Source organism: Chlorocebus sabaeus, chromosome 8 (genome assembly GCF_047675955.1).
Source record: "Chlorocebus sabaeus isolate Y175 chromosome 8, mChlSab1.0.hap1, whole genome shotgun sequence".
Lineage (NCBI taxonomy): Eukaryota > Metazoa > Chordata > Mammalia > Primates > Cercopithecidae > Chlorocebus > Chlorocebus sabaeus.
Window position 1 is genome coordinate 77685339 of NC_132911.1, and position 12869 is coordinate 77698207.

The 12869-nt window shown below is 40.2% G+C and overlaps 1 protein-coding gene across 14 annotated transcripts in view; it reads right to left on the reverse strand.

Moving 5' to 3' along the window:
- STAU2 (staufen double-stranded RNA binding protein 2) overlaps window positions 1-12869 on the reverse strand; it is a 333819-nt gene that overhangs the window by 269978 nt on the left and 50972 nt on the right. For all 14 annotated transcript variants that reach the window (XM_008000887.3, XM_008000875.3, XM_008000893.3 and 11 more), the window contains one exon: window positions 6032-6191. In XM_008000887.3, coding sequence (XP_007999078.2) covers window positions 6032-6191 — 160 coding nt within the window. The remainder of the gene's footprint in view (window positions 1-6031; window positions 6192-12869) is intronic.

The following is a 12869-nucleotide window of genomic DNA, read 5'->3' on the forward strand; positions in this document are numbered from 1 at the left end:
AACAAAAGGTATTCAGGCAACAACTAGCACAATGAATAGAATAAACAGTACCTCACATCTCAATACTAACATTGAATGTAAATGGCCTAAATGCTCCACTTAAAAGATACAGAATGGCAGAAGGGATAAGAATTCACCAACCAAGTATCTGCTTTTTTCAAGGCACTCACCTAACACATAAGGACTCACATAAACTGAAGGTAAAGGGGTAGAAAGAGATATTTCATGCAAACAGACACCAAAAGCCGGCAGGAGTAGCTATTCTTACATCAGATAAAACAGACTTTAAAGCAACAACAGTTAAAAGAGACAAAGAGGGACATGACATAATGATAAAAGGACTAGTCCAACAGGAAAATATCACAATCCTAAAAATAAATGCATCTAACACTGGAGCTCCCAATTTACAAAACAATTACTACTAGACCTTAATAAACAAGACAGAGGGCAACATAATAACAGTGGGGGACTTCAATACTCCACTGACAGCACCGGACAGGTCGTCAAGACAGAAAGTCAACAAAGAAACAATGGACTTAAACTATATCCTACAACAAATGGATTTAACAGATATATACAGAACATTCTACCCAACAACTGCAGAATGCACAATCTATTCATCAGCACATGGAACATATTCCAAGACAGACCACATGATAAGCCACAAAACAAGTCACAGAATATTTAACAAAATCAAAATTATATCAAGTACTCTCTCAGACTACCGTGGCATTGGACATCAACTGCAAAAGGAACACTCAAAAGCATGCAAATACATGGAAATTAAATAACCTGTTTCTGAATGATTGTTGGGTCAACAATGAAATCAAAATGGAAAGTTAAAAATGTGAACTGAACAGTAATAGTGACACAGCTTATCAAAACCTCTGGGACACAGAAAAAGCAGTGCTAAGAGCAAAGTTTACAGCACTGAACGCCTACATGAAAAAGTCTGAAAGAGCACAAATAAGACAATCTAAGGTCACACCTCAAGAACCAGAGAAACAATAAACCAAACCCAGCAGAAGAAAAGAAATAACAAAGATGAGAGCAGAACTAAATGAAATTGAAACAAAGAAATACAAAAGATAAATAAAACAAAAAGCTGGTTCTTTGAAAAGATAAACAAAATTGATAGAACATTAGCAAGATTAACCAAAAAAAGAAGACAGAAGATCCAAATAAACTCCATTAGAAACAAACAGGAGATATAACAACTGATAGCACAGAAATACAAAATATCATTCAAGGCTACTATGAACACCTTTACACACACAAACTAGAAAACCTAGAGGAGCTGGATAAACTCCTGGAAATATACAACCCTTCTAGATTAACCAGGAAGAAACAGAAACTCTGAACTGACCACAGCAAGACTGAAATGGTAATTTTAAAACTGCCAACAACAATAAAAAAAAGCCTACGACCAGACGGATTCACAACTGAATTCTAACAGACTTTCAAAAAAGAAATGGTATTAATTTTATTGGCACTATTCCAAAAGACAGAGAAAGAAGGAATCCTCCCTAAATCATTCAATGAAGCCATTATCACCCTAATACCAAAAACAGGAAAGGATATAACAAAAAAAGAAAGCCACAGACCAATATCCCTGATGAATATAGATGCAAAAATCCTCAACAAAATATAAGCTAACTGAATCCAACAGCATATAAAAAAGGTAATTCACCATGAACAAGTGGGTTTCATACCAGGGATGCAGGGATAGTTTAATGTCCACAAGTTATGATACACCACATAAACAGAATTAAAAACAAAAACCACATGATCATCTCAACAAAGAAAAAACATCTGACAAAATCCAGCATCCCTATATGATTAAAATCCTCAGCAGAATCGGCATAGAAGGAACATACCTTAAGGTAATAAAAGCATCTATAACAAATCCACAGCCAACATTATACTGAACAGGGGACAAGTTGAAAGCATTCCCCCTGAGAACTGGAACAAGACAAGGATGCCCAATTTTACCACTTCTATTCAACACAGTACTGGAAGTCCTAGCTGGAACAATCGACAAGAGAAAGAAATAAAGGGCACCCAAATCGATAAAGAAGAAGTCAAACTGTTGCTGTTCACTGATGATATGATCGTATACCTAGGAAACAGTAAGGACTCATCCAAAAAGCTCCTAGATCTGATAAATGAATTCAGTAAAGTTTCAAGATACAAAATAAATGTACACAAATCAGTAGCTCTGCTATATACCAACAGCAACCAAGCTGAGAATCAAATCAAGAACTCAATCCCTTTCACAATAGCTGCAAAAAAATAAAATACTTAGGAATATACCTAACAAAGAAAGTGGAAAGAACTCTACAACAAAAACTACAAAATACTGCTGAAAGAAATCACAGAGGATACAAACAAATGGAAACACATCCCAAACTCTTGGATGGGTAGAATCAATATTGTGGAAATACCATACTGCCAAAAGCAATCTACAAATTCTATTCAATTCCCATCGAAATACCATCATCATTTTTCACAGAACTAGAAAAAACAATCCTAAAATTCATATGGAACCAAAGAGCCCACATAACCAAAGCAAGACTAAGCATAATGAGCAAATCTGGAAGCATCACATTACCTGACTTCATACTATATTATAAGGCTATAGACTCCAAAACAGCACTATACTGCTATAAAAACAGGCATATAGACCAATGGCACAGAATAGAGAACTCAGAAATAAAGCCCAATACTGAGAGCCAACTGACTTTCATCACAGCAAACAAAAAATATAAAGTGGGGAAAGGACACTTTTCCCACTTTATATTTTCAACAAATGGTGCTTGGATAATTGGCAAGTCACATGGAGAAGAATGAAACTGGATCCTCATCTCTCACCTTATACAAAAATCAAAAATCAACTCAAGATGGATCAAAGACTTAAATCTAAGACCTGAAACCATAAAAATTCTAGAAGACAACATTGGAAAAACTCTTCTAGACATTGGCTTAGGCAAAGGCTTCATGACCAAGAACCTAAAAGCAAATGCAACAAAAACAAAGATAAAAAGATGGGACTTAATTAAACTAAAAAGTTTCTGCACAGTAAAATAAATCATCAGCAGAGTAAACACACAACCCATAGAGTGGGAGAAAATCTTCACAAACTATGTATCTGACAAAGGACTAGTACCCAGAATCTACAAGGAACTCAAATCAGCAAGAAAAAAATAATCCCATCAAAAAGTGAGCTAAGGATACGAACAGATAGTTCTCAAAAGAAAACACACAAACGGCCAACAAACATATGAAAAAGTGTTCAACATCACAAATTATCAGGGAAATGCAAATCAAAACCACAATGCAAAACCACCTGATATGGTTTGGCTGTGTCCCCACCCAAACCTCATCTTGAATTGCAATCCCCATAATCCCCATGTGTCAACAGAGAGACAAGGTGGAGGGAATTTGAATCATGGGGGCAGTTTCCCCCTTGCTGTTCTCATGGTAGTGACTGAGTTCTCATGAGATCTGATTTTTTGTACATGTTTGGCAAGTTCCTCCTTCAGTCATTTTCTCTCTTGCCACCTTATGAAGAAGGTGCCTGCCTCCCCTTCACCTTTTACCATGACCGTAAGTTTCCTGAGGCCTCCCCAGCTATATAGAACTGTGAGTCAATTAAACTTCCTTTCCTTTATAAATTACCCAGTCTCAGGAAGTTCTCTATAGCAGTGTGAGAACAGACTAATACACTACCTTACTCCTACAAGAATGGCCATAATTTAAAAATAAAAAAATTATGGATGTTGGTGTGGATGTGGTGAAAAGAAACACTTTTTTTTTTTTTTTTTTTGAGAGGGAGTCTCGCTCTGTCACTGGCTGGAGTGCAGTGGCGCAATCTCAGCTCACTGCAAGCTCCGCCTCCCGGGTTCACACCATTCTCCTGCCTCAGCCTCCCAAGTAGCTGGGACTACAGGCGCCCGTCACCATGCCCGGCTAATTATTTTTGTATTTTTAGTAGAGACGGGGTTTCACCTTATTAGGCAGGATGGTCTCGATCTCCTGACCTCGTGATTCACCCACCTCGGCCTCCCAAAGTGCTGGGATTACAGGCGTAAGCCACCATGCCCGGCTGAAAAGAAACACTTTTATACTGCTGGTGGGAATGTCAACTAGTACAACCACTATGGAAAACAGTATGGAGATTATCTTTAAAGAACTAAAAGTAGAACTACCATTTGATCCAGCAATCCCACTACTGGGCATCCACCCAAGGAAAAAAAGTCATTATATGAAAAAGACACTTGTATATACATGTTTATAGCAGCACAATTCACAATTGCAAAAACATAAAACCAGCCCAAATGCCCACCAATCAATGAACGGATAAAGAAAATGTGGTGTACATATATACCACAGAATACTACTCAGCCATAAAAAAGAAATAATGGCATTTACAGCCACCTGGATGGAGTTGGAGACCATTATTCTAAGTAAAGTAACTCAGGAATGGAAAACCAAATGTAGTATGTTCTCACTTATAAATGGAAGGTAAGTTATAAGGACACAAAGGCACTGAGAATGATACAATGGGTCAGGCATGGTGGCTCACACCTGTAATCCCAACATTTTGGGAGGCCGAAGTGGGTGGATCACAAGGACAGGAGATTGAGACCATCCTGGCTAACACGGTGAAACCCCGTCTCTACTAAAAATACGAAAAAAATTAGGCCGGACGTAGTGGCTCACGCCTGTAATCCCAGCACTTTGGGAGGCTGGGGTGGGTGGATCATGAGGTCAGGTGATCAAGACCATCCTGGCTAACACAATGAAACTCCATCTCTACTAAAAATACAAAAAATTAGCCAGGCATGGTAGCACATGCCTTTAGTCCCAGCTACTTGGGAGGCTGAAGCAGAAGAATTGCTTGAACCCAGGAGGCAGAGGCTGCAGTGAGCCGAGATCTCACCACTACGCTCCAGCCTGGTGACAGAGCGAGACTCCATCTCAAAAAAAAAAAAAAGATACAATGGACTTTGGGGACTCTGGGGGAAGGTTGGGAGAGGGATGAGGAGTAAAAGACTATGCATTGGGTACAGCATACACTGCATGGGTGATGGGTGCAACAAAATCTCTGAAATCATCACTGAAGAATTTATCAATGTAACCAAACACCACCTGTTCCTCAAAAACTATTGAAATAATTTTTTTTAAAAAATAATGATATATAATGTTGTTGGTATTGTATACAATGAGAACAACTCTTGAAAATTATTCTTAGGAGCTTAAAATGAGAACACTCATTTACTTAGCAGTATTTTACATGCAGGTGGTTTGGGGAATTTGTGGCGGGGTTTCTATTTTTTTGAGACAGAGTCGTGCTCTGTCACCCAGGGTGGAGTCTAGTGGCGCGATCTCAGCTCACTCCAACCCCCGCCTGACAGGTTCAAGCAATTCTCCTGCCTCAGCCTCCTGAGTAACAGGGACTACGGGCGCACACCACCATGCCCGGCTCATTTTTGTATTTTTAGTAGAGACGGGGTTTCACCATGCTAGCCAGGCTGGTCTCGGAATCCTCACCTTGTGATCCACCCACCTCGGCCTCCCAAAGTGCTAGGATTACAGGCGTGAGCCACTGCTCCCAGCCAAATTTGTGGGTTTCTTAATAAATGTCATATAAATGTTCTAAACTGAATATCAAGAGCCAAGCTCGGTGACTCACACCTGTAATCCCAGCACATTGGGAGGCCGAGGTGGGCAGACCACCTGAGATTTTTAGTAGAGACAGGGTTTCACCATGTTCGCCAGGCTGGTCTCAAACTCGTGACCTCACATGATCCACCCACTTCAGCCTCCCAAAGTGCTGGGATTACAGGCATAAGCCAACACACCAAGCCTCCTTCAGTTATTTTTATGCTACCCGCCTATGTGTGTGTATAGGCATGGGCATATGTGTACTATTAATACTTGCTCACTCTGTTACTGGCCTGCTATAAATGAAACACACAACAAGCAAAACACATAGCACACAACATAACAGAAGGAGTCACTGCCATACCTGGGTTATTGTTAACATTACTTTTGGGTGGCTTCTGAACCGGTTTGGGAAGCGTAGATTCAGTCAAAGCTTTATTGGCAACAGCCTGTTGAGCCTTCTTTATACTGCTGCCTTCGGATTCCCATGTCTGCTCACCAAGACTCAGCTGCACTGAGAACATCTTAGAAAAACATAAATGGACAAAGAAAACATTAAGAATTTTCCAAGAAATAAAATGGGCTGTCTGAGAGAAAAATAAACATCATAGAATCAGAATTTTAGAGCTAGAGGTGACCTTACATACAGATCATATGCAACAAAATCTTACTCTACCTAGCGAAGAAATTTTGAGAGAGTACCAAATTCTGTTCTATCCTATCCAAAAGCTTAGTAGCAGACCTAGGTGTACATTTTGGGTAGAATAAATCGAGAAGCAATCTTTCCTCTAAATGGAATCACAATGTTAATGTCCTTCAAATGGTCCTCAAAAAAGTAGAATAAGTACAAAGAATAAGAGAAAACTGTAAGAGAAGCCAAAAGACCATGTGTCTATAATTTATAAAATCTAATTCCTTGAATGTTACATTTAGCACAATCTAGGCAATGAGTCAGGCAATTCTATTAAATATTATACTACAAAAAAACTCTGAATCTCCACAACAAACATTGAGCCAATCACTAAATTCTGTCCATTTTAACATCATAAATATTTCTCAAATCTTCCTCTCTCTGCCAACTGGATCCAGCCTTTCATCATCTTTAGGCTGGACATAATATCCTTCCTGCTGCTAAAACTATCTTTCTAAAACACAAATCCAATTTCATCACCCCAATCAACAGCAGGTTAAAACCCTTCAACTGTTCCTGTTTTAGCATGGCACAAAGGCTCTACCTGTGCATCCTCATCTCACACACATCCTTCCTCTCACATGTCCTACATTCCATTCTCACTCTATTTCCATAAGAGCCCCCAAACCTATTCTTCACCTTTAAAATTTAGAATCAAGTTACATGATATGCACATAATTGGTTTCACTCCAGACTGCTTATTACTTTCTAGGAATACTAGGGATTAACTTAAAATTACTTATTAATTACAAAAAATATGTATTATTGCAGAAAGGAGATCAGATACCTTCACTAAGTCAGCATCACCAATAATCATGCAAATTGACATCATGTACCCCCGATACGATCCAATGAGAAGTACACATCAACAACCATGTAGTAATCTTGGCCAAAAATGTTTAATCTGAATCTAATCATAGGGAAACAATCAGAGAGATCTAGATTACAGGATATTCTATAAAACAAATGGCCTAGGCTCCAAAAATGTCAATGTCATAAAAGGGGAAAAAAAAAAAAAAAAAAAGGCAGGGAGGACATTAAAGAGACATGAAAAGACATGATAAATACAACTCACGATCCTTGATTATATCTGAAATGGGAAGGGGAAAAAAAAGCTATAAAGGACATTTAGAGGACAACTGGGGAAATGTGACTATGAACTATATATTAAGTAATAGGTTTAGCCAGGATTAAATTTCTTGTATGATTAACAGTATTGTGGTTATGAAGAAGAACGCCTTTAGTCTTACAAGATAGACATGTAAGTATTTAAAAGTGAAGTGTCATGGTAGCTGAAACTTACTTTCAAATTGTTCAAGGAAAAAGTGTATGTCAATATAGAGGGACCCAGAAATAAAGTAATGTAGCAAATGTGGCAAATAAATTAACAATCAGTGAAACTAAAACATACATGAGTGTCTATTACACCCCTCTTTCCATTTTTTCTGTAGATTTTTAATTATTCAAAATAGAGAATTGGGATTCGTCCTTTGAAATTCACAACATAAACATACCTGTTTAAAGTGATTAATTTTTCTTTTATTCTAATTCAGTTTAAAATATATACCTAAAATGTATCTTTAATATCTGTCTGGTTTTGCAATGATTTTTCAATGACTAGCTCTTTGTTTTCCTTCAAATTTTGGTATTCAACAAACAACTTTGCCAAAAATAAGAAAGTTTGAAGGTTTCACATGATATATATAATATATATAATCTTACATATAGCTCATATGCTTGAAAACAGAAATACCCAAATAAATGACCTTGAGATTCCTGATTGCATCAGGAAAGCATATTAAATTTACTCTGCATGTCTCCAGATCTGACCTCTCCCAAACAACAATCACATAAATCTAATTGTCTACTTGGTATTTCCACAAACTCAAGAGGTAAAGGTCAAACAAAACATTGCCTCCTCCACTCTACCCGGTCCAAATCAGTTCATACCTCAAAATGTTTCATTCATTATTTCCCAACAGTTCAGGTTCAAACCTCATTAGTTTCCTTTATCCTTGCCTTCCTAAGGCTTATTTAACATCTCAAAACTCTTCCTTGTAATTTCTATTGTCACCTCCTTAGTCTAAGGCTCCTATATACTCAGACTCAGTATACTTCATTTAGCTCCTGTCTCTAATCTTTCCTGCCTCCTAATCATCCAGATGTCACCATTTTCCCAATCTCATGAGCCAGACACCTTTGAGAGGTCTTCCCTTGTCTCCTGCTTCCAATTAACAACTATTGATTCAACTTAAATGTTTTTCAGACCTGGCCTCCTTTCTTTATACTAAGATATATACACGCACCAATGTCTTAGTGGAGAATATCAGTACCTCTCCCCTAAACTATCACAATCCCAGCTGTGGCATATAAGACATAGGTATTTGGTCTGTGGCCCTGGTTCCTAAAACAGAGCTCCTAAAACCTTGTAATTTCTCGAGGGACAGGAGAGCTAGGAGCATTTTTGTTCTAATATTTGGTCTTTGATCCCAATTTCTAACACAGAGCTCTTAAATTCCTTGGAATTTCCCAGGTGACAGGAAATTTGTATTCTAATGAGCCAACTCTTGGCAGGCCCCTGGATAGAGAGCTAGTCTGAGGGCTAGTCACCAGAAAAACTAAGCCAAGGTTAGAAACTTCATTTTTAGCCCCACCCCATTCCTATCCGCCATGGAGGAAAGAGGGGCTGGAAACTGAGTTAATAATAAATCATGACTATGTGGTGGAGCCTCCGTAAATATCCCTAAAAGATAGGGTTCAAAAAGCTTGCAGGCTGAACACACTGAGGTGCTACAGGGTGGCACACCCAGACAGGGCTTGGAAGCTCCATTTCCCTTCTCACACACTTCATCCTATGTACTTTTTCTTTCCCCCCCCCCCCCCCCACAGATAGAGTCTTGCTCTGTTGCCCAGGCTAGAGTGCAATGGCACAATCTCGGCTCACTGCAACCTCCACCACCCAAGTTCAAGCAATTCTCCTGCCTCAGCCCCCCAAGTAGCTGGGATCACAGGCACACGCCACCACACTCAGCTAATTTTTGTATTTTTAGTACAGATGGGGTTTCACCATGTTGGCCAGACTGGTCTCGAACTCTTGACCTTGTGATCCACCTGCCTCAGCCTCCCAAAGTGCTGGGATTACAGGCGTGAGCCACCGTGCCCGGCCCTCCTACGTACTCTTTATCTGGCTGTTCACCCATATACTTTAGAATATCCTTTATAACAAAACTAGTAAATATAAGTATGCATTCCCCTGAGGCTTGCAAGCTGTTATAACAAATTATGGAACCTGAGAAGAGGGTGCTGGGAACCCCCGGTTTACAGCCAGTTGGTCACAAGTTTAGAAGACCCAGATTTGTGACTGTCATGTGAGGTAAGAGCAGTGTTGTGGGACTGAGCCCTTAACCTGCAGGGTCTACACTAACCATGGGCAGTTAGTGTCAGAATTCAGTTAAACAGTAGGACCATCCAGTCAGTGTATGGGGACAATTCAAGAATTTGCTGGCGTGGGAAAAAACCCCACATATTTAGTGTCAGAAATGAAGTGTTACAGTCAGGTGTGGTGACTTATGCCTGGAATCCTAGCACTTTGGGAGGCCAAGGTGGGAGGATCACTTGAGCTTAGAAGTTCGAGACCAGCCTGGGTAACACAGAGAGAGCTCGGCCCTACTAAAAATGTAAAATATTCTCCAGGTATGGTGGTGTGCACCTGTAGTGTCAGCTACTGAGGAGGCTGAAGCAGGGGGATTCCTTGTGCCCAGGAGATCAACGCTGCAGTGAGCTATGACTACACAACTGTACTCCAGCCTGGGCAACAGAGCAAGACCTTATCTCAAAAACAAATTTTTTAATTAAAAAAAAAAATTTAAGTGCAGTGTTGAAAGTATAGAAAAAAAAATTCTTTCTACTATCTTAAAGCAGTTCCCTTAATATCAGACTTTCCCACTGAAACTACCATTCTCACCATCATCAACATGAACTTTCTATAAAATGTAAGTATTCCATGACAATCTTAAGCTTTTCTAAAATCTCTCTTAAGATTCCTACTACAGTACAAGTTTAGTAGTTTTAAGACGGAATGCTGGAGACACACTGTTTATGAATTTAAGCCATAGCTTGACCATTTACTATGTACAACACTGGGCAGTCAATTATTCTTTCTAACTTTCAGTTTCTTACCTCTTTAATGAAATGGGGCCAATAAGAACACATGGTTAGTTGTGAAAATTAGGACAAAACGGTGTAAATGCCCCCATCTGAAAGTCAGAGATTGTCAAACTAGATAAAATGCAAAATCAAACTACATGCTACCTTAAAAAAACTGTACTTCCAATATAAAAGCACATACAGTTTTAAAGTAATAGGACAAAAAACATATACTCACATAAATCAAGGAGAAATTAGAATGGCTATCTACATCAGACTAAGTGGATTCCAGAGTAAAGACTGTTACCAGTGGTAACAAAGGTCATTTCATATGAATAAAGAAAGCAATTAAGAAGACATTGTTATCCTAAACATTTAGGCACCTAATAACACAGCTTAAATAAACGAAGCAAAAACTGACAAAACTTAAACTAGAAAATTGACAATTAAAGTCAGATTTAATACTCCTTATCAAAAACTGATACAAGCAAAAAAAAAAAAAAAAAATCACCAAGAATATAGTACAGTTGAACAACACCATCAGCCAACACAATCTGATCAACACTGTTAGAATACTCCAACCAAGAAAAGTAGAATATACACTTGTTCTCTATTGTTCACAGAGCGTTTACCAAGACAGACCATTTTCTGGGCCATGAAATAAGTCTCAATAAATACAAAGAATTCAGACCACACACAAAGTATGTTCACTGGGTAAAATTACAGAGCAGGGTAGAGTAAAATTACAGAGGAGGGTAGAGTAAAATTACAGAGGAGGGTAGAGTAAAATTACAGAGGAGGGTGGAGCAAGATGGTGGAATAGAAGCCTATACCAATCATCACTCCCACTGCAACACCAAATTTTAACAACTATGGACACAGAAAAGCACCATTACAAGAAACAAAAATCAGGTGGACAATAACAGTACCTGGCTTTAACTTCATATTGCCAAAAGAGGCATTGAGGAGGGTAGGAGAGTTCTGAATTGCCAACACCAACCCTCTGCCACACTCCCAGCAGCAGCCATGTGGTGTGGTGAGAAAATCTGTACACTCTCAGAAAGGAGAGCACAGAATTGGAAAACAGTACATTAAACTCAGTGCTGCCCTGGCACAGCAGACAATGAAGACGTGCTGGGCTCAGCCAGCACCTGCATAGGGAGGGAGGATCTGGACCAGCACGAACCGGAGGGGAATTGCCCATCATAGCAGTTGGAACTTGAATTTCTTGGCAAGACTTGCCACCACAGGCTGAAGTGCTCCAGGGTCCTAGATAAATTTGAAAGGCAGTCTAGGACACGAGACTATACTTCTAGGCAACTCCTAGTGTGAGGCTGGGCTTACAGTGAACTAGGACGGCACACAACCTAGGCAGACACCAGCTGGAATGGCTAAGGGAGTGCTTATGCCATCCCTCCCCTAACCCCAGGCAGTGCAACTGGTAGCAACGAAAGTGTCTACTTCCTTCTGCTTAAGGAGAGGAAAGTGAAGAAAAAAGAGAACTTTGTCTTATATTTTGGATATCAGCTAAGCCACCATAGGATAAGGCACCAGGCAGAGCCGTGAGGCCCCCATTCCAGGCCCTAGCTCCAAGACAACATCTGTAGACACACCATGGGCCAGAAAGGAACCCACTGCCTTGAAGGTAAGAACTCAATCCTGGCAGGATTCATTACCTGCTGACCAAAGAACCAATGGGTCCTGAATAATCACCACTGATACCCAAGGAGTATGCAGTGGGCCCTGGGCTCTGACATGTGCTGGTTTCAGGGGTGATCCAGCACATTCCCAGCTGTGGTGGCTATGGTGAAAGACTCCTGTTTAAGAAAAGCAGAGGAAAAAGTAAAGGGAACATTGTCTTGTGCCCTAGGTACCAGCTCGGCCACAGTGGGGAAGAGCAAAAAGCAGGCTCTTGGGGTCCCCGAGTCCACACCTACGCTGGACAGCATTTCCAGATCTACTTCAGGGAGCCCACTGCCCTGAAGGGTGAGCCTGTGGACCAGTGGTGGTGTTGGTGGCCACAAGGAGAGGTTCCTGTGCCTGTGGAAAGGGGAGGGAAGAGTGGGAGAACCTTTGTATTATGGATTGAGTGCCAGCTTAGCCACAATAGAAGAAAACATCAGGTAAATTGCTAAGGTTTTTGATTCCAATCCCTGGCTCTCAGACAGCATCTCTGGACACACCTGGAGCCCGGGGAAAAACCCGCCACCCTGAAGGGAAGGGCCTTGGGCAAGGCCAGTGCTGTGCTGGCTTCAGGTCTGACCCACAGCAATCCCAGGGATGATGACCGCAGAGGTGCCTGCATCACCACACCCCCAATTCCAAGTGACTTAGCACTCCAATTTGTTTGGGAGAAAGTAAGGAA